The sequence below is a fragment of the Daldinia childiae genome (assembly GCF_008694065.1).
Source record: "Daldinia childiae strain JS-1345 chromosome Unknown Scaffold9, whole genome shotgun sequence".
NCBI classification, from domain to species: domain Eukaryota; kingdom Fungi; phylum Ascomycota; class Sordariomycetes; order Xylariales; family Hypoxylaceae; genus Daldinia; species Daldinia childiae.
Genome location: NW_022984650.1, coordinates 198,039 through 218,713, shown reverse-complemented (window position 1 = coordinate 218,713; position 20,675 = coordinate 198,039). Strand labels below are relative to the sequence as shown.

The 20,675-nt window shown below is 46.7% G+C and overlaps 7 protein-coding genes across 8 annotated transcripts; 2 read left to right on the top strand and 5 right to left on the bottom strand.

The window, feature by feature from the left end:
• Positions 1 to 3: 3 nt before the first annotated feature.
• On the bottom strand, positions 4 to 2,617 carry GL218_07300 (uncharacterized protein; the record flags this gene model as incomplete). Its single annotated transcript, XM_033584050.1, has 2 exons — positions 4 to 689; positions 745 to 2,617. 2 exons carry the CDS (start codon positions 2,615 to 2,617, stop codon positions 4 to 6), a joined length of 2,559 nt encoding a protein of 852 aa, XP_033432440.1.
• A 1,009-nt stretch (positions 2,618 to 3,626) lies between these two features.
• Positions 3,627 to 5,081, bottom strand: GL218_07299 (uncharacterized protein; the record flags this gene model as incomplete). Its single annotated transcript, XM_033584049.1, has 5 exons — positions 3,627 to 3,997; positions 4,093 to 4,408; positions 4,517 to 4,552; positions 4,657 to 4,808; positions 4,949 to 5,081. 5 exons carry the CDS (start codon positions 5,079 to 5,081, stop codon positions 3,627 to 3,629), a joined length of 1,008 nt encoding a protein of 335 aa, XP_033432677.1.
• Positions 5,082 to 5,772: 691 nt separating this feature from the next.
• On the bottom strand, positions 5,773 to 7,991 carry GL218_07298 (Protein MAM3; the record flags this gene model as incomplete). Its single annotated transcript, XM_033584048.1, has 3 exons — positions 5,773 to 6,748; positions 6,806 to 7,475; positions 7,538 to 7,991. 3 exons carry the CDS (start codon positions 7,989 to 7,991, stop codon positions 5,773 to 5,775), a joined length of 2,100 nt encoding a protein of 699 aa, XP_033432676.1.
• Positions 7,992 to 8,760: 769 nt separating this feature from the next.
• On the bottom strand, positions 8,761 to 10,031 carry GL218_07297 (Carboxy-cis,cis-muconate cyclase; the record flags this gene model as incomplete). Its single annotated transcript, XM_033584047.1, has 3 exons — positions 8,761 to 9,590; positions 9,656 to 9,764; positions 9,885 to 10,031. The coding sequence occupies 3 exons, from the start codon at positions 10,029 to 10,031 to the stop codon at positions 8,761 to 8,763; spliced, it is 1,086 nt and encodes a 361-aa protein (XP_033432671.1).
• A 1,346-nt stretch (positions 10,032 to 11,377) lies between these two features.
• GL218_07296 (Catechol 1,2-dioxygenase) lies at positions 11,378 to 12,451 on the top strand (the record flags this gene model as incomplete). Its single annotated transcript, XM_033584046.1, has 3 exons — positions 11,378 to 11,676; positions 11,754 to 12,189; positions 12,251 to 12,451. 3 exons carry the CDS (start codon positions 11,378 to 11,380, stop codon positions 12,449 to 12,451), a joined length of 936 nt encoding a protein of 311 aa, XP_033432670.1.
• A 536-nt stretch (positions 12,452 to 12,987) lies between these two features.
• GL218_07295 (uncharacterized protein) lies at positions 12,988 to 14,477 on the bottom strand (the record flags this gene model as incomplete). Of its 2 annotated transcripts, XM_033584044.1 has the most annotated exons (2): positions 12,988 to 14,202; positions 14,355 to 14,477. In XM_033584044.1, the coding sequence occupies 2 exons, from the start codon at positions 14,475 to 14,477 to the stop codon at positions 12,988 to 12,990; spliced, it is 1,338 nt and encodes a 445-aa protein (XP_033432668.1). The 2 variants fall into 2 exon arrangements, with proteins under 2 accessions (XP_033432668.1, XP_033432669.1); XM_033584045.1 differs by lacking the exon at positions 14,355 to 14,477 and having other exon boundaries at positions 12,988 to 13,791.
• A 2,566-nt stretch (positions 14,478 to 17,043) lies between these two features.
• GL218_07294 (K(+)/H(+) antiporter 1) lies at positions 17,044 to 19,853 on the top strand (the record flags this gene model as incomplete). The annotated part of the gene is made up of 3 exons (XM_033584043.1): positions 17,044 to 17,956; positions 18,010 to 18,347; positions 18,402 to 19,853. The coding sequence occupies 3 exons, from the start codon at positions 17,044 to 17,046 to the stop codon at positions 19,851 to 19,853; spliced, it is 2,703 nt and encodes a 900-aa protein (XP_033432667.1).
• Between the last annotated feature and the right edge of the window lie 822 nt (positions 19,854 to 20,675).

Sequence of the window (20,675 nt, the reverse complement as noted above, 5' to 3'; positions counted from 1 at the left end):
ATCCTACCGCATCATCGGTGAGTGAGTTTCAGCCAGAACATTTAAGTAGCCACCTCGAGTCAATATTCGAGGATCAAACCCAATATCACTATAACTGTCGCTTGTCCTGAGCGATACGGAATCTGAACTCTTCTCTTGTTTAGGGGCTTCAGATTCTGTCGCCGTAGCTAAGTCGGCAAGGTGCTGTAAGCTTTGGTTCGCAGCATCCTGAGCAGTGGAAGGCCGGATATGCTCTGATATACGGTCCCTTATGACAGCATCCCACGTGGACGGAGCGAGATTCGAGTCTAGAAGCTGCTTTAATAGTGATGTGGCTTCATCGCGGGTTTTTTCAACTTTGGCTAGCTCGAGTAGTGATAGCGCTACAAGGCAGAAGAAATGATGATTCAACGGGGTTAGGAGCTGTGTATTTGTAAGTAACAGACCCACTGTCTCTTTGCATGGCCATAAGATGTCGGATGATTTTGCGTTGGTCTGGAAAAGATATGCAAGTAATCTACAATGCCAGTAAACCATGTGCAGTACGGGATGAGAGGCCGGCGTGAGGCTTTGAGGAAGAATCTCTCGAAAGAGCTCTATGGAAAGATTGAAAAAAGAACTCAAGATAGGTGCAGCGCCTGAGTCGGGAGATAGAATCTTAGGAGGAGCCAAGGCAACCGGTGCAAAGTGACCCAAAATGTTTGACAACCCTATCACCGTTAGCTTTAGGCTTTGTAATATATTGAATATATTCGATATACTTACGTGCTAAGTGGTACACATTTTCACCGAGGACCGACTGTAGGCTAGGTAGAATAACCACACTGTCATTCGGAATGAACAACGGACTTGCAGTCCCAATAGCATTCCAGCGGTCCAACATAATCAACGTCCACCAAGCTCGAATTGCAATGTTTTCATTTGAATCGGATTCTAGAGGAGCATCGACACTTGTCTCCAGACCCGAAACGTGAAGCCTCATTGAATAAGCTAGACCTACAGCGCGTCCCAGAACCGACGCTTTAGACGGGCCTCCGTGTTCGCCCTTCAGTGACGGCGGGCCGTAATTATCAGTTGCAAGGGCCGTCAGTATCAGTGTTTGAAGATGCACGAGGTTCATGACCGATGTACGCGGAGTCTGGTCAGATTCCCACTCCGTTATCATCCGTGTACCGGAGCCAATGTCGACATTAGTATACAAACCAGGGATCGAAACAAAAGACTGCATAGTACCATAAAGTGCCTCAACGAACGCATCACGAAGGAGAGGCGGGCACTGCGCTAATTGACTTTCAACACGAGTTTTGCTTGCTGCGAGTAGAGGAAAACACGGATGGACTACATTGAGGTAACCGCTGAAAGCACTCTCATCTAGTTCACGAGTTGTGCCATTATGGTTGAGATCAAGCGGCGTCGTATCTATGGCAGCAGCTGGACGGGGAGGTGTATCTGAATCGGGCTTGGACAAAGGCTGAGGCGCCAATCCATTAGCAGAATACGGAGGCGCCCTGAAATTTCCGGAGGGGTTCTGGTAAGGCTGGATCGGTCGTGGCTCCGAACTCCATGTTGCCTGACGCGAATTCGTAGGTGTCGTAAACTCGCCGGATATGTTTGAATACGGTCTCTTACGGTTATTCTCCTCCGGCTGCGCAGGTGTACCAAAGATATCGGCCGACTCTCTCCTGGCACCATTCAAAAGCTCACTTAGGCTATCGACATTGCCTCCTTCACTTGCTAATTTGCCTTCTATGTGGTGTATTCGATCTGCCAGCTCTTTAATATATCCTTTGCTTGGGCCACGCTTCTGTGGGATTCTGCTGAAAAGACAACGAATCGCTGAACGACGGCAGTTGGAACAGGGTTCTTCACCATTTTCCGAAACGGCATCACACTTCACCTTTTTCCTACGACACTCATCACAAGCACGAGACACTTTAGATCTCTTCCTCGGTGGGATACCGTCCGGTATAGCTGAAGCTTGGGCTGCATAGTGCTGTGCCAACTGCTCCATCGTGCTCTGTGGCTGTATTTGAGGGGGTTGCTGATGTGGGTGCGACTGCTGCGGTGCTAAATGCATCTGATGGTGGTCCTGTGGGTGCTGCTCAGGTAAGTATTCATGTTGCGGATGTTGATCTTGTAGGTGCTGTTCATTATGGCCAATAGAAGAGTCGTGGGTGTCCATGGGGTGATCAGCATGGGCCAATTGGTCATTATGATGTTCATGAATATGATTCTCAATATGATTATTATGTTCTGGTATGTGATCATGCTGCATTTGGTCATCCTGTTGCTGGAGGTGAGGTTCATGTGCATCAGACTGAGCTATCACATTTTGAAGGTTCGAATCTTCATTAGGATCGAGAGGTAGTGTGGGCATGCCTTGACTAAGACCTTGGCTAAGTTGAGCGGCAAGTTGCAACTCTTCTGCACTTGTAATGGACGGGCGGACATCTTGTTGATGCGGGGTGGAGGGTTCGATATTCTCGGGTTGTGCTTGTTGATGGTCCGAATTCGAGTTGTTATACACTGCCGTACTGTCATGGCCATTCGTCGCGGACACGGAATATTGTTGTATGTCAACAGTCTCGTCCCGGATTTCGGGTTTTGAGTCTTCGAGCATAGGATCTATATCGGGCATCGTGACTAGTCGCTTTTAGACGCGTCGGAGTCTACAGGACGGGTGGAGCGCGATCCTCCACACAATGCGATATTACTTGCGCTAGAAACAGACTTAGGCGCAAATAGACGCAATTGCAATAAAACAGGACGCTGCCTCTTATCCCCCGCCGAAGATGGCAATGATGCACTTGCGACAGGTAGAAGATAGAGTCGAGCAGTGTAGTAGTAGTCTATATTGCTTCGTTACCTGCGAACAGAGGAACGTTAGAATTACATAGCGACAGCACCAGTCGTGATGAACAAGAATATGAAAAATGTGTCTTGAGATTTAATCCAAGACTATTCAAGCCTATGTAAAGCCATTGATATATAGCAACGCCGACGCGGGCGTAGCAAGTATAGAAGCTCCCATATCGAAATGCGACCAGAGAAATGGTCAAAAGAAAAAAAGAAAAGAAAATTATTTAAAATCAGATCAGACGTACCAGCAGCAAGTTCCAATAATATGGGGATGGAAAATAGATAGACGAATTCCGGTTTTGCCCAGAAGCGGAGGAGGAAGAACCTGAATAGCCGATGTCTCTTTTTTTTTTTTAACCCAGACTTTTATTCCTCGGTCCTAGATTTTGCGCGAAAGTCGGCGATTCAAAATCAATGCCAATTCTCGGAGACGGGAAAAAGTTTCGAGTTGAAAGGATCAAATCAGCGTGTGCGGGTGTGGAAGAGGGAGTTGGAAAAAGAATTTTGCGGAAAGTCGACAAGGACGAAACCCGAGAATTTGTATATATGCTTTAAAGCGTATGTATCATTATCCCGATCCCTAGCAAACTTAAAATTTGTTGTGCATGATATTCAGTATGCACAGGTCCGTCATATTACCTCAGCTATACCGTATTACTAAGCACAGCCGTTCAGACCAAACATGACAAAGACTGAAAATGCTTAAGAAAGTAAAGCAGTTGTTCATATTTTTCAATATACACCTACCTTTTCGATTACATCGAAGCATCCAATCTTCCATGGCAACCCTAAACAACAACCGTAGCTCCCTTTGCTACTCGTCCATATGTAGTTCCATACCTTTCAAGCATATGCTCCTCAGCCGTCAGGGCTTTACCATCAGCACCAACAGTAGTAGGCTCGCTCCCATCGAAGGGGGTTAGCTCGACATCGGTATTGCCGTCAAAGAAGAACGGTACAGAATACCGGTCCTTACCGCTACGATTAACAACACGATGTACAGTGCTCTTATACACGTTCTTAGTCCATAGCGATAGCATGTCGCCGATGTTGACCACATAAGCATCCGGGTTGGGGTCCACGCCAATCCACGTATTGGTAGAATGATTCAGGACCTCGAGGCCACCGGACCCATCTTGTAACAAGAGTGTAATTGCACCTAACGGATACAGAAGAGAAAAATTAGGATTCTTATCCCGTCCACTATATAGCTATATGGAAACTTGCAAAGTGAGATAAATAGGGAGGGCTTACCAAAGTCCGTATGCGCACCAGCTCCGAGCTGACGCTCATCCTTTGAATTCTGCGGTGGGTAGTGTAATAGCCGGAGGGCGCAAACTGGATCGTTCGAGATGAACGGTACAAAGACGTCATCACCATAGGGTAGACCCCGAGCGAGAATTTCTATAACCTTACATGACAGTTCGAAAATAGCGGAGTAGTAGGTTTCCGTAGGTATTTTCAATGCCTCATCAGGGAGTCCTTCTGGGAAGATGTTTGGGCCAATTAAGTATGGATGTGCTTGTGACCGCGGATCATCGCTAGCTATATGTTGCCCGACGAAGAAACCCTGTGCGCCGAGTTATAGTAGAATTTAGCTACTACCCTGTAGTAAAGCGCGAGATAAAAGCTAACTAGGTATTGTGGGTGTAGATTTTTCATCGAGTTGCTTACTTACCTCTTTAAGATCGGGAAGAGTGTCTTCTTGTAAGGCCTATTTCCATCCGAAGTCTGTCGTTAGTTCTATGTGGTACCTATATTGAAAAATACTCTAGTACGAGATAAATAAACGAAGAGGCGCCAACTCTAATCACTAACCTGGGCACCCATTAATTCATAACCCCTATTTTTCAGAACTGGAGGCCGTATCTTTTTCTTCTCTTCTAGCGGCAGGGCGAAAAAAGTCTCTGCAGCCTTTAAGACGTCGTCTCTTAGCTCTTTGGGGACGCCATGGTTAACGATCTGGAAGACTAAAATGAGTAGGGTTATTAACTATTTTCTTTTATCTTTAAACCTCATGAGCCTATTAAATACAGATTGCTCTGGTATTTTAATCATATATATGAAATTGATACAAATAGCCTTTCCTAGAATACCAATGGTGACTTACAGCCGCTTGTGACACAGGCCTGCCGCACATTCTCAACGACTTCAGTAGATGCTGCTGAGGTCGGATCTTTAAGGAATGGGGATATATCGACCGTTGGGATTGTAAACCGGACAGTGGGTTTATTGGTAGTCATCGTTGCGATATATCTTTTTACCGAAAATATAAAGGATATCTGCTTTTACTTAGACTAAATATCTTTAGTTCAATATTCGGTCGAAACTGGATATAGTCTCAATAAGTCTAACTCTAAACCTCCGGCGGAGGTTGCTTATGCCTAAGTGTTATCAGCGGGGGATGTCCACGGAGCTCGCCGGCTACCGGCTACCGGCTTCGGAATACCCAGTTTCAAGGTTTGGCCATAAGTACCTATATATGGCTATCTCTGTTGCCTATCAAATATATAGAATTGAGATGACTACGGATAATACTCTCTGATCTGACTCTTTCTTCATACAGCGGAGTAGAGTTTAGGTCAGGTAGTGTAAGAAACTCACTGTTCGAAGTTGCAAACTTTCACTTAAGAAACGGCAATACTAAGCAGCCTTCAACTTTTAGAACTCTGATGATTCCGTGTATTATGTTTTGTTATATAATTGGTAGGTAGTGTTACATAGTTGGTACTAACTGACAATCCAAGACGATCTTACACAGGCTAGGCTTAGTAAATAGACACTGATTGCCGATATTCGAGGTCCTAAGACCAAATTAGTACATGTTCTACGGAGAATCTACCTTGCGCAGTGATGCAACTATATAATATTGCATAATCGCTGTGATACTAAAATAATATTAAGCCGCCTCCCCCTCGCGCTAGCATAATGCTTTTATTTCCCTCCATTCCTATTCTTACGACGATTTTTCTTTTTCCCTTTATTGCTTTTGGTAGCGACAGTAGCGGTGGCGGTGGAAGATGCTCCATCTTCATCAGACGGTGCAGGTATGATTGCTTTCCGTCCTTCGTCGCCTGACGATGTATCGTTAGCCTCGAGAATGACTTTGCGAATGCCACCGGATTCGATTATATTTTCGGTAATACTGCCACTACGCACGTGGCCTCTTCTCCGCCCGATAGCGTCATATATACTCTCTATACTTTCAGTCGTGGATTCCTGTGCTGGCGAGGTATCACTTTCAGCCATGACACTAAGCTTAGTCTGTGTACCTTTAGTCACTTGCTCGGAACCCTCGCCTTCGAGACTGGTCACGATCTCGGGTGGAGGATTAGAAGGTGATTCGGTGTAACTCCGTTGTAGGGCATGTGTGCCATCCTTTGCGTTGAGCTGAGATCCTAATAAACTTGTGCGTTCATCGACAACCGCAACTAGATCTTCTGTGATATCGTCTGTTGTGATAGAAGTTGAATGTTGCTGGGCGCTAGCGGCTGCTGTTGAGCCGGGTTTAAGTTTAACTGCTGAAACTCGTGTGCTCTTGGGGTTTGATGCAGGGTTCGATGGGCCAAGATGCTTCAGGTGATCCCTCATTTCCTCGAAGTTAGCTTTGACTGGTACCATAGTGTGCACCAGTTGTCCGTCTTGACCGGCCGAACGTCTTCGCATCAGCAACGTTGTCATCTTCGGGCTAGAACCGAGAGCAGAAGCATCCGTCTTGCTACTTATCGACGTACCCCGTTTAGACTGAGGCCCTTGTCCGTCTTCGTCTATGTCAATAAGCGTGCTATTCCTGATCTCAAGGTCCTTAGCCATAAGTTCCCTCCGCAAAGCTCGAGCTTTGGGGGCGGGATGAGATCTACGGATGGCTTTATGCACATCGACATATACATCCGACTCGTCAATGATTTCCCTAAATTTAGCTTGTGAGTGAGAGGTCGGAAATGAAAACTATAGGGAAATTACTTACTCTCCGATAAGCTCTTCAATCACATCTTCAAGCGTCACAACACCCAGGGCACCATGATCATCACCAGGAGACTCCGAAATAAGTACCATGTGGGATTTTCCTTCCTGGAAAAAGTTGATTATATCAAGACAACTAGTTTCAGGTCGGGTCTCGGGAAGGGCAGCGAGAGCAAAGTCTTTGACTCGTTTACCATCTTCAGGATCATAGGTAATGAGGATTTTGACCAAGAGCATGCCAACAAAATTCGTCGGGTTTCCAGTTTGATGGATAGGGATGCGAGAATAGCCGGCGTCGAGAATTTGATCGATAGTCTTTTCGTCCAACACAGTATCCTCCGACATGGTAAAGACATCCTCCATTGGCGTCATAACCTCCTCGACAGGCTTGCGTTTCAGATCTAGGACAGCACTGATGATGGTAACTTCGTCTTGGTTTAGACGCTCGTCAACTTCGCCCAGAGATTTATGAAGCGTGACCAGCGTCTTCAACCCGCTTTTCTTGTATACAGTTCCATGGTCTTTACCTAATAACCAGTCGAGGAGCTTTGCAGTGGGCCATGCGACGGGAGCGAATAGGTACATCATCAGAAGCACGGGCTTTGACATATACCCGCCGATCTGAAGACCATAGCGAACACAAACAGACTGTGGCAAGATCTCGCCGAAGATTACTACAATGGATAAATATTAGCACAATTATAAGGCCTCGAAGACGACTTTAAAGGACCCCTACCTATCAGGATAGTACTTCCAACAACAGCCGCAACGCCACCGCCAAAGCACCTATCTAGCACGACGGGAAGAGTTTCATTGACAATAACATTGGACAATAACAACGTCACCAAGACCCAGTGTTTGCCTTTGTTTAAGAGATCATGAACGCGTTTTGCGTTCTTTCGTTGGGGCTCCTCAGCATCTAAAGATATTACTTGAAGGTAGATCTCATCCTGACCCATTAGTGCTATGGTCAACCCAGCAAAGGCACCTCCTGAGAGCACGAGGATCATAGACGCGACGTAAAGCACCCAGAGGGCACCATCTTCGGCTTTTTCGGGAGCATTATCGAGAGCATTGTCGAAAGCGTGATAAGATGTTGGAATCGCGGATGTAAGACCGACTGAGAGGAAGAGGGCTCTGAATAGACTAAGTACAATTGTACGAGCGCGAAGGATGCCTTCGTTCCCCATGCTTGCCGTTAACCTCGCGAGGTGAAGTCGATTGGTTGAGGTATACTACTACCTAAGACGGCTTCGAACTTGACTAGGACCAGCGCAGTTTATCAATCGATCGAAAGGTGCTAGGAAAAAGTTGTTAGGGATAGAAGGGTTGCCTTTTGAGACAGGCAGTTAGCCGTCGTTCCGGTAACCTTCAAAGCGCCACCTTAGCCAAGCAGTCAATACTGGGATCGCACTACCAATTAAATTTGCCCAGTTTGAAATGTCAATGGATGGGTATATATTTAACGACTATGGTCAAAGGACCATGCCATCCATCTAGGGGCTCGCAACAGTGAATAATAAAAAAGTAATGAAGGAGAAGAAAATCGGTTGCACCCGCGATAGTAATTTGTGTTGGAATGGATGGAAAATTGGAATTAAGCTCCGATGACGAAGCTTAGCCCAATAGATGATGAGAACTTGATAAGCTCATGTGGGGACAAGAACATCGGATCATAAATATTGTTACTACGCGTATTGGCATATTATTGGTGTATTGGCGCGGGAAAGAGTCTAGCAAGGTGGGCTGCAGCTACCCTTGACTGACCTCAGCCCTTAGGTACATAGTTTAGCTGCCCTGTTGCATGCATGTACCTAACCTAGGCACCTAAATTATGTACCTAACCTACCAAAAGTACAAAATATCTCAGTTATCAACCATCACATCGTCTTTTTACGCATGATCACCATTAACGATGTATACACGGCATTTGACATATATACATATAAACGCGTACATCTAGTCATACCATATGGCGTTCATTCCAAAACCTGGCTCCGGAATCCGACATCTTGCGACGCGGCCTAGGAACTCATCTTTCCACCTATAGATTTCAATCCATCCCTCTTGATCGTCTGTAATCGCTAACCACTCATCGCTCCAATCGCATGGTGCTACTGCATTGCTATGGCCGCCACTCGTAGGTGTAGGATTTAAGCAAATTTGTCTCTCGATTGATCCGCAGTCCCGCAATCGAAATGCCGCAATGTAGCCCTGCAGGTCGAAACTATTGGCCCGACTCGTTGCGAATAGATAGTCGCCCGACTTAGTGAAGACACAAACATCGCTACGGTACATGGTATCATGCTTAGGTATTCCCGGCGGGATCAGAGGATACGAATGGTGCGTATAAACGGGCATGTGCGTTGCCGAGTCGATAACATATTCGCAAAGTCGATTTCCAGCTTCCATCAGAGCATATAAGTAATTGCCCGACGGATGCATGGCTACCCACCGCGGGTGGTCTTTTGGATTCGGCGCATCAACGCTTCCCACAAGGTCAACCTCTCCCGACGCTGCTTTCTTATGTACCCATAGCTTGTTGGCTCTCAAGTCGGCCGAGTACAGGTAGGTTTCCGTTGGGTCGAATACCATACCGTGGATGCCCGTATTGGATTGGTATGGATAATGTTGTATATCCTTATCGAGAGCGCCATTCGACGACACGGAGAAGACGGAACCATGACCAGCATGTGAATAGAATGGATTGCAGTAAACGGCGTATGGAGGTTGCTTTGCGGCGAGCAGGAAGATGGCGCGAGTATTGGTAGTGGCCAGGCTTGCTTGAGCTACGTGCCCAAGATCACGGGTCAATCACCGGGTAGGTTGGCTGACAGGCCAATGCGAAACTTACGGTCGTGATTCATTGAATGCGAGGCTTCGTGGACGATCTCGGTTGGACTCTTGACAGAAAAGCTAGACCATTTCTTCATGGCCGCGCCGTATATGTTCTTCTTGGCATGCTAAGACAACAACATGTGAGCATTTGGGAGATTGGTTGGTCTCAGCTGAACCTAAACCTGAATCTGAATTTGGACTAAGTCCGAGGCCCAAGCCTATGTAGAGGGGAGGGGTTGACTTACGTCGAAAGTCATCCAAGAGATGGGTTCGTCATGAGGGATCTCGGTTCTCTTCACCAGCTCTAACGTCAATTTCTCATCGTCAAAGGCCACAGTGAATATGGCTCCGGGTGGAGTCCACGTCCCTATCATCAAGTGATGAATCGGCATCCTTCATTCAACCTTACCGTGGGACGAGTGTAGAAACGATCTAAATCGCAACCTAACAAGTTGCCCGAACGGAGAAGTGAATTTGAGTTTCAAACCCTCGATCACGATAAGAAAACAATTAGCTCAAGTAGTTTTCGTCAATGAGGATTCGAATATCGGATAGGGTTAGAGTTGTTACCCAACTACATATACAAACACATATTCTCCAATGAAATAATACTTCACTTTAGGACCAACCAGCAAGCTCGGACGAAGTACATAACTCTGATTATCCCCGCATCTAGGTACTTTTACGGATCCGTACGCATGCGAACTCTTACACCATTTCCCACTATTGCCCACCTAGGTATGGCACCTCGATGTGGGGAAGAATCTATAAGCTTGTACACATTGAACCACGTTTTCATTCACATAATCGGCACCAGTGGCGGTAGATGACCACGGCAGGCGGGTTAATTCGATAGCTACCGAGTGGATGGCTACATGCTGAATCTCCAATTGCCACGCTGCAATGCCGGATAAACGCCTCATCGCCAGATTTCCCCGCTATATCGCAGCTCAAGTGGTCGTACTATACGCTGCTGAGTCTTGAATCTTAATAGGGTCGCGAGTCTTCAGTCAATGGGTGTAGCCTTTCGTCAAAGGAGAAAAGACAGTGTTTCACAGTCAAGCTCAGTCAAGCTCAGTTAAGCTCGTCGGCGTCTTAAGCTTCGAATTGACACAAGCACCAGCATGTGACATCACTTAAGGATACCTCTAGCGAAAGCAACCCTTAGTGGGGGTATTAAGGAACTACTATTCCTAAATCGTGTAGCGGGCATTCATGTACGCCGCTACATATTCCCATAAAACCCCGGGTCCACGCGATTCGAGTTGGTGTTGGAGTTCTAGAAGCACATTCAATACCTACCCTTCCTAAGGGCAATATATCACCCGATGGACAAGGAGATTTCATATGGCTGCCGTGAAATCAATCCGATCTACATATAGGACCCCTTATTGAAGAACGGCGGGGTTTCCGAGTCTTCAGGGACCGACCTATCAACGAAAATCCATTGCTCATTCAATGGAACAGCTAATGGCAAAAGCTTAAATAAACACTGTTCTACCGATGGCTTTCGTTCCATGATGCTAGGTGTCTCATACTAGTCTTGTGTCCTTGTGTAAAATATATCTAGGCCTTATTCTGACTTCAGTTTCGTATATATAAATAATACATCTTCTCCCTCTTTTTCTATATATATTTCTACCAATAATTTCATACGCATCCAGACACAGAAATCCTACCTTCGCTAACTAACCCTACCATATCTTGGTATTCACATAAATCAAGAAAAGCTCTCAAGATGGCCCCCGAAGCTACTGGTGTGTCAAATGCGGCACAAGCTCCTAAACCTTCCCGGTTCGATCCTACCTTCACGCAGCATGTCATCGATACTATGGGCCCTAAGACCACCGAGAGGAATCGGGTTCTCTTGTCAGCGCTGATCCGACACATTCACGATTTTGCTCGAGAAACAGAGCTCACGATTGATGAATGGTTGGCCGGCGTCAGTTATATCAACGCCGTCGGCCGGGTTTATTCGGAGTCGGGACAGACGAGAAACGAGTCCCATCGATTGTCTGATATTCTCGGGCTCGAAACGTATGTCTTACCGATGAGAGTTATAGACAATTACATCAAATTGTGTATGACCGTCAACTAATATGCAATTATATTAGGCTGGTTGATGAAATCGCCCACAAGATCATCTCCGAAACAGACGTGGACCCGACATCCTCGGCCATCCTCGGGCCCTTCTGGTCGCCCAACGCGCCCTTCCGCGAGAACGGCGGAACCATAATCCAGGATCCGGCGCCGAACGGCCAAGTCGTCCTCATGCACGGCGTCATTAGCGATCTAGTCACGGGCAAGCCGATCCCCAACGCCGTCTTCGACATCTGGCAGGCCTCGTCCAACGGCAAGTACGACTTCCAAGACCCCAAGAACCAGACGCCGAACAACCTGCGAGGCAAGTTCCGCGCCGACGAGAACGGCAAATACTGGTTTTACTGCTACTACCCGACTGCCTACTCGCTACCCACGGATGGCCCTTCCTACCAGCTACTGCAGATGATGGATCGCCATCCGATGCGTCCGGCACACATCCACATTATGGTATGTTCATTCTAGCCAGCGTTCTCTCTTGTTCTCCGTTTCTAACAAATATCCACCATAGGTCACACATCCCGAATACAAGGGCTGCACAACACAATTATACCCCAAGGATGACCCCTGGCTATCATCTGACACCGTGTTTGCCGTAAAAGACGACCTGGTGGTCGACTTCAAGCCCCTAGAAGGCGACGACAAAGCGAAGCTCGAGCTGAACTACAACGTCATATTAGCCCCTAAGGATTATAAGGGCAAGCCGTTTTAGACGAAACTCCTTGGGAGTTAATGTAGTCCTACAAGAGCTTGAGAAGCAAGTCGACTCATTGAGCTTGGTACTGGAAACACAAATTCTTGTTGATATTTAGTATATGCGAATGTAGTTAAAGCGAAGCGCGATGTTTTACAGATGGGAGTCAAGAAGTTCAAGCGGCACTAATGCCTTCGAAAAAGAAGAAGGACACTGTGTCTTAAGTTATCGTAGGGCGAGGATATGGGTGCTCTGGTATTACTGTACCAACTCATGCGTCTGGGCTGATATATATAGGTAATATATCGTCCTTGAGCTACAGCTCATCAAGAAAATGTGCAGCTTTCATCACGGTGATTATTTCGGTACCTACCAGCCCAGTTCAAACTACCGTAAAGAGATGAGGAGGTGAGGTGTATGAATACACATTAACTATACGATACTACTACTGCTGCTGCTATTAACTATTAAACGAATAATAACTATTATTCGCCAACTTCCTCACACCTTAATCCACAGTCTGAATTCATGATTCGAACCAATATCGAGCAGACCTAGTTATACTTGGCCATTTCGGATCCAGCAACATCCTTCGCGAAACAAAACACCACCCCCTCAAATATCCCTAGGCACATCTCCTCGGCCGGGCATACTTGAACAGTAGCCCATTTGCCATCATAGGTGCAGGTCTCGACGGTTTTGTTGTCAGGGCCACACTGATGTGAACCTGGCTCGCAGTCCTGATTTAAGACAGTTCGATAAATGGGGTCGCCACCCACCACAAAATCGTTATAATCGCACTTTACGCGGGTGTTGTAAAGCTGCTTGCAGCTAGGGCAGGGTCCAAAGTCCTGCCACTTGTGCTCCGCGTCACATGCCAAAACACGATCTTCGTTACAGCGCACTTCACCGGCGAAGCACGGGTTATCCTGAGCCATACGAGCCTTAGATGTATGTGGAGCCGGGGGTTTCATGAGAGGTATGCCTAGCACAATTCCCGGAGTTGTCTGTGATGGTGCCGATGTTGTTGGAGCTGATGTAGCAGTTGGAACCGACGTAGCCGGAGTCGACGTAGTAGTTGGAGCTGACGTAGTAGTTGGAGCTGACGGAGTAGTTGGAACAGACGTAGCCGGAGTCGACGAAGTTGTCGGCGTGGCTCCCGGTACGTCATCACTGCTACTGCTACTAGGCACTTGCCCGTTGTCGCAGAAGGGCTGGCCGTCAGTGTCACTAACGCATTCGAGGCACTGCTGTATACGCTGCCACGAGAGATCCGCGTTGCAGAGATCAAGCCAATTACCCTCGCAGCGTAGAGTACCTTGTACGCATTGAGGTGGATGACTCGGCTCGGGTGGCATATCCACAAGAGGCACACAATTTATGGCGCCGCCTTCATCTTCACTACAGTCTTCACACTGCGTCAAACGGTGCCACTCGGCGTCGTTGTCGCAAATTTCCTCCCAATGTCCATTACATCGGAGCTGGTCCTTCTTGCAAAAGGTTGGCGTGGGCTCAGGCGATGGAAGGCTATTGTCAGGAATGCAGTCGGCTTTCCCGTCACCTTGACTAAAGCACTCAGCGCATTGCCGCCACTTCTGCCATACGCCAAACCCGTCGCAAATCTCCTCCCAGCGCCCATTACAGCGCAATTCAGCCTCCCTGCAGTTGATATGAGATGGAGAGTATCCACTAGTACGAGTAGGAATCAAAGTGTCAACAGATGAGTCCACCGGGGCGCTGCGCTTCAATCCGGTGTCCGATACACATCCCTTCGACAACGAGAGTCAGTAATTGCTTCTTTGAGAATACACGAGAAGGTCCCAGTGGTATCACAGATGCGTTAATCCATCCCCGTTTGATAATGGAGTTCTGATTCAAAGAAAGATTCAAATAGGGGAAAAATGAAGTCAGTTATACTTACAACGGTACCATCAGCCTCGGCATTACACCACGACGGATACACACACTTTTCCTTAGCCACCCATTTGTTGTTAGAATCGCAGTGGTAGACGTAGTCGTCATTGCAAGTTGTGTGTCCAACCATACAATGGTTGGGATCGTTTCGGGCGGTAGGTAGAATAACACCTAACACCGAGGTGGACAGGCCCAGGCCGACCAGCGTGGCTTGATTAATTATTACCATCGTAGAATAGAAGTTGTTTCTGTTGATTAGAATGAAATAAGTAGCTGAGTGGCAAGTGCCTATGGTGTCAAAGACAGGTTACTGGGTTCAAGAACTATAGTAGTAGACACACCTAAACATATGAATGAAGCAAAGCTACTTTTTAGCCAATTTGTATGTCTTTGCCTGATTGCTTGATTTGCAATGAAAGACAAGAAGTTAAGAAAATGTTCTGAGATCCGTCTTGAGAGGGGGGATGGGGGTTTTTGTAAGGAGAGAACAGACCGGAATATGACTTCCCTGGTCTATTCTACCTAAGCTCGTAGCAAGAGCGTCCTCATGTTTCTATAAACGTGGAGATCAATGCTCGATACCTATCTATCCTTATTTAGCGCAGTGATAGTAAGGAACGGTCTGGGAATATTAACATCGACCTCGTCTTCGAAACCATTAGATCGTCTAAGAAACGGCGAGCCTCCTGCGCACCCACCCTGCCTACTTCATATACTCAACATATCGGAAGGAACGCTTTGTCTAGGTAATTAGCTCGCATCATAATTATCGTATCACAGCACAAAAGTAAAGGTGGCCTCACACAAGCTAGGTAGTGTTGATCGAGAACGGTTTCAATGCCTTAGCCGGGTCTATTCGAAGACTATCTACGCTTATAACTTTTAACCTAATCCTAGGCCGGTGTATGCATCGAGAAATAGGTAGCGGCGTCAAGAAATATAAAACCATGGCCGTTTATACTGATGAGTCATTCACCACGAGGGCAAGCAAAATATAATAGCTTGGTTTCAGTATAATCCCGATGCGTGCGTGCGGAGGTTATGCGACAACGCACGTTTACCCATCAGTTGCGCAGTAATTGTACTTGAGGATTTCATTTCGTAAATTAACTACAAGGCCTTCAATGAGATAGTTTAAGTTGGGGTCGAGTAGATAGGAGCCTACGAGCGCTCATCATCTCGATGACGTTGATATCAATGCCAACAAACCCATCCGGAATCTAAGTCAACTATTATATAAATTATTCCATTACAAGTCCCATATAATGCCATAGATTTTATATTAATTATAGCAATTTGTAGTGCTTAGTCGACTGAAATAGCGGGACCAATTTTTGAATAATAGTAAGAGCTTATTTTCTACAGTTATCTAACCTAGTAGTTGTATTCATGGTATAGAATCCACCACTAGATCGTAGTATGGAAAGAATAAAGCAGATAGTAGATATAAATATTGGCATACGTCAGAGGTATCTATATAGCTAGAATATTGGACACACGTATTTGTCCACTTATAAGCAAGCTGCTTTGCTCCTATAGGGCTGAATTTTGATGCATAATATATTATATTCTCCGTTCCACACGCGGCCAGCCATTGGTAACCATTGTCCCGGGATTCGGAGCTCTCTATTGATACCTACCACATAATTTATAACTACCTCATACAGGCCGGTAGCCGCTCGCTGTTACATTTCTTATGGTAAGAGACACCACGTGAAAATGTGAATAGTGACTCGCAGGAGCTTAGTTGACTGACGTTAGGTATTAGCCAAGGTATATTTATACCAAGATAATAAGATGTGCAAATATTGTTTGTGTTCTTGGTTCTTCGACTTGTGTTTACGGGACTTGGCAATGCTGTCGGGTTGTCTTATGATCTCTTAGTTGATCATTAGCGCTCCGCGTGAAGATACTCGGCTGTGGGTTTTTATCTAGCCAAGCTGGGGGACTTTAAGCGGTGTGTAATGTAATCATAATTCATATGATTATAAGAGATAGTTACACATTTTATATAAATACAAATTATATACCTCTTGGTTATATCAAATAATGATCTTTGCTATGTACATACCTATCTATAAGTTGGGCGTAAGTACCTTGGGTACCTAACCTAATCTAAGTTGTCTAAGTTGTCTAAGGTGTCTAAGGTGATTTTATTATCCCCGCATCTTCAGCTGCTAGCGTCATCTTCCCCCGCCAGCAGCTAGTGAGCTCTTTCGTCACAAGCTCTATAATCTAAACAGCTAGGGCTACTTAGGGCCATCTATCTGCACGCTAGACACCGTTCGACAGGGGACTAGACCGGAGCAGGGGTAGTGCATGCTGCCAAGGGTATCTGCCAAGGGTCCTTCCCTTGTTAAGCCCTTGTAAAAGGCCTGTAAAAAAAACCAACCTTGATGATCACCTCATCCTAACATTATCTATCATCCTAATCTATAATCATCATCCTCCCGACTCTTTTCTCCAACTTCTTTGTTTTGAGTCAATTCCATCTTCAACGCCTTTATTATATTAAATTGGTAAACAATTATCCTATATTTTCTTTAGGGTATCCCTGCGCCTCCTCCGACCGGAATTATTAGCTTGGGCTGCTTGCGACTGACCGCTTGCTGCTTCGGCAGCTTGCTGATCTTACCCATTCCGATTCCGCATCTCAGTGGCGCGTGGACTGAACCGCCAATTATCGTGAGAGGGTTATGGCTTCTATAACCGCGACCGTGACGGCGACTTTACTGTCGACCGTCACGACCACTGCTGCCGCCGCTGCCACCACCACAGCCGGTCCTGCTCCTCAAGGCGGTATCTTGGAAGGCGTCTTACCGAATACGTATATCCCATCGAATCCTATTCAGTTGTTTATCATTCAGGCCGGTATCATCATCATACTATGTCGTCTTCTTCACTACCCGCTATCCTTCTTCGGTCAACCTCGCGTCATCGCCGAGGTTATTGGTGGTATCCTTCTCGGTCCCTCCGTTCTAGCTCGAATTCCTGGCTTCAAGAGTGCCATATTCCCTGCCGATTCAATGCCAGTTCTAAACAATGCCGCCAACCTCGGCCTTATCTTGTTTCTCTTCCTCATCGGTCTCGAGGTCGACATCCGCATGTTCACTGCTAATTGGCGCGTTGCTTTAAGTGTCGGTCTGGCTGGTATGCTTTTACCATTTGGCTTAGGTTGCGCCATCGCCTGGGGCTTGTACAACCAGTTTCACAATGACGGAAATACCGTAGACATCAACTTTGGCGTTTACGCCCTCTTTATTGGTACTGCTTTGGCTATCACGGCTTTCCCGGTTTTGTGCCGCATCTTATCCGAACTCAACATGCTCGGTACTCCCGTAGGCGTCACCGTTCTTGCTGCTGGTGTTGGTAACGATGTTGTCGGCTGGATTTTACTTGCGCTTTGTGTCGCATTGGTTAATAACGGCTCTGGCATAGCCGCACTTTGGGTCCTTCTCGTTGCTGTCGGTTGGGTTCTGTTCCTAGTCTTTGCTGTTAGGCCGCTTTTCCACTTGGCTCTGAGAAAGACGGGTAGTATACAGAATGGACCAACACAAGGCATGATCGCGGTTACCATCTTGCTGGTCCTAACCTCGTCATGGTTCACAAGTAAGTGGCCTTCTCAGACTTTAATGTTGAAGTAATACGCCTAACCTTTCTAGGTATCATTGGTGTGCATGCTATCTTTGGCGCCTTCTTGGTTGGATTGATTTGCCCCCACGATGGTGGTTTCGCTATCCATGTGACCGAGAAGATTGAAGATTTAGTCACGGTTCTCCTTTTACCTCTTTACTTTGCCTTGTCTGGGTTAAGCACGGATCTCGGCCTCTTGAACGATGGCATCACTTGGGGCTATGTCATTGGTGTCATTGTAGTTGCTTTCTCCGGAAAGATTATTGGTGGTACACTTGCAGCTAAGGCGATGAAGCTCGTCTGGAGAGAAAGTTTCTCAATAGGCGTCTTGATGAGCTGCAAGGGTTTGGTAGAGCTTATTGTGCTGGTAAGCTACATCTATCAATATAATTATCCGGTACTGATACTGACGGGAACATAGAATATTGGCCTCCAGGCAAGGATCTTGTCGCAGAGGACATTCACCATATTTGTTGTAATGGCTCTGGTCACTACTGTCTCTACAACCCCCCTGACAAAATGGCTGTATCCTCCATGGTACCAGAAGAAGCTCGAGCAGTGGAAACGTGGCGAGATTGATTGGGATGGCAACCCGCTAGAGCCCAAGAACTCAAGTCAATCTGATTCTGCTTCTCACTTACGAGAGTTTAGAATTCGCCGCCTCCTGATCTATCTTCGCCTAGACAGTCTTCCGAGTCTCTTCACATTCATATCTCTTCTAGGCGACGAGAAAGTCACGCCAAGTCCGGAGGAAGTACCAAAACCTGATGCTGACGATGATGTCGTTAATGCTCCTATTCCGGTTATCCGGAGACGGCCCCTCGAAGTTCACGCTTTACGGTTGCTTGAGCTTACTGAGCGTACGTCGTCCGTCATGAAGGTTTCTGAGAGTGACGAGTATTCTCGACGCGATCCAGTGGTGAATGCATTCCGAACCTTCTCTCGACTGCACGATGTGGCAATATCAGGTAACGTGGTTATCGCCCCCGAAGACTCTTATGCCCAAACAGTCGTTGCGCAGGCTTCGGACCGAGAGTCTGACTTTGTCCTGATTCCTTGGGGCGAAACTGGAAGTAATAAGGAAGACCAGTCTATCCCATTTAGGATTTCCTCAGAGGATCGATTTTCTGAGAAATCTCACCTAGAATTCGTCCAGGCGGCATTGGGAAATGCTGTCTGTAGTACAGGAATCTTTATCAGTAAAGAGGCTAGCGGTTTTGCATCCGTGGATAGGCCAGCCCTTCCTCGAACTATTAGCAATATTTCGATGCGTAGTCATAGGGAATGTGCCCTTCTTCCTATCGCAGATAAATCGCTCAATATCTTCTTCCCCTATCTTGGGGGCGTCGATGATCGATACGCGCTGCGCTTCATCCTCCACCTTGCTAAGAACCCGCTCATCTCGGTTGCAATCGCTCATCTAAACTGCGTCGAAGGTGACGATGAAATTATCCCTATTTCGGAAGGAAACCTGGAACCCAGTTCGCCGACGTCTATATCTAAGAATGGTATCAACACTGAAATAACAGCACAAGACACTTCTCTATTTGCTACATTGCAATCTAATATTTCTCCTGAATTGGCTAGTCGTGTGACGTTTACCGAGATATCTGTCACTGTCAGCACGGCTGTTAGGCGGGCGACCGAGCTAGCCAAAGAAACTGTTGGCAAGAACTCGCGCAATTCCGGTGACATCGTTGTCGTTGGGCGGAGACACCCTAGGCTCCCTGCTGCTGTGCGCACACTGGACCAGAGTAGCACGGAGTACGAGATGCAGAAGACGATAGGTGTTTTCGGTCAGACCATGGCTATGAGTGACGTCAAGGCCAGCGTGCTCGTCATCCAAGCCGCAGGTTCAGGACTTGCGCAGTGATTATATTTGGTTGTTATAGGCGTCTGGGGAAACTGGGTCAGGAATAGGACTTGTGATCGAAATGTTGCTCATATATGCAATGGTTTAGTCATGTCGAGAGGGGGATTGTGTTAATGACATGATATCTTATATATTATATACCACATTATACCACATAAGCACCTAAAGCTCAGCGAGTCACCGTCTGCATCTTGTTGTCTGTATCTAATGACTCGATATATACTATTACTATCAGCTAAATTGGTCCGAGTATGTTTACTACACTTCATCTTTGTTTCACATAGCAAGCTATAAGTAATGAATGACACGTATTAATAGATGAACACTTTACATGTAAAATTGAACGCTTTAGTAGGTGAGAAATCATATATTATAAAAGAGCGGTATCCCGTCTGACAGTCTTCAGCCGGGACCCGACTGATCGACCGCATTGTCAGCATCGTCAGCCCTATCCCATCCACCGGATCCAAAACGCTCATGTATGATGGCCTATGCCTTAGCGGGGATAGAGTTCTTACGTCTCCTGCTGACGTAGCCGAATATGACGGGCCCGGGAGCGTGGAAACGTGGCGTTTACTTGCTTCTTTCCCCTTTTTTTTCTTCTTACCGCTTACCTACCGAAGCGGTCGAATCGTCGCGAGATGCAATTGACTAAGCTACGGGACTGCCCGTGCTTAGGGGAAAAAGACTTGACACGGATGTGTGTGCGGTGCGCATGAGGTCCCGTCCACTGCGCTCGGGGACTACACTAACCTAGAATCCTAGGCTGGGTTGGTTGCGGATATTTTGTAAATATAGTAATGACACGATGGCGATGCTCAA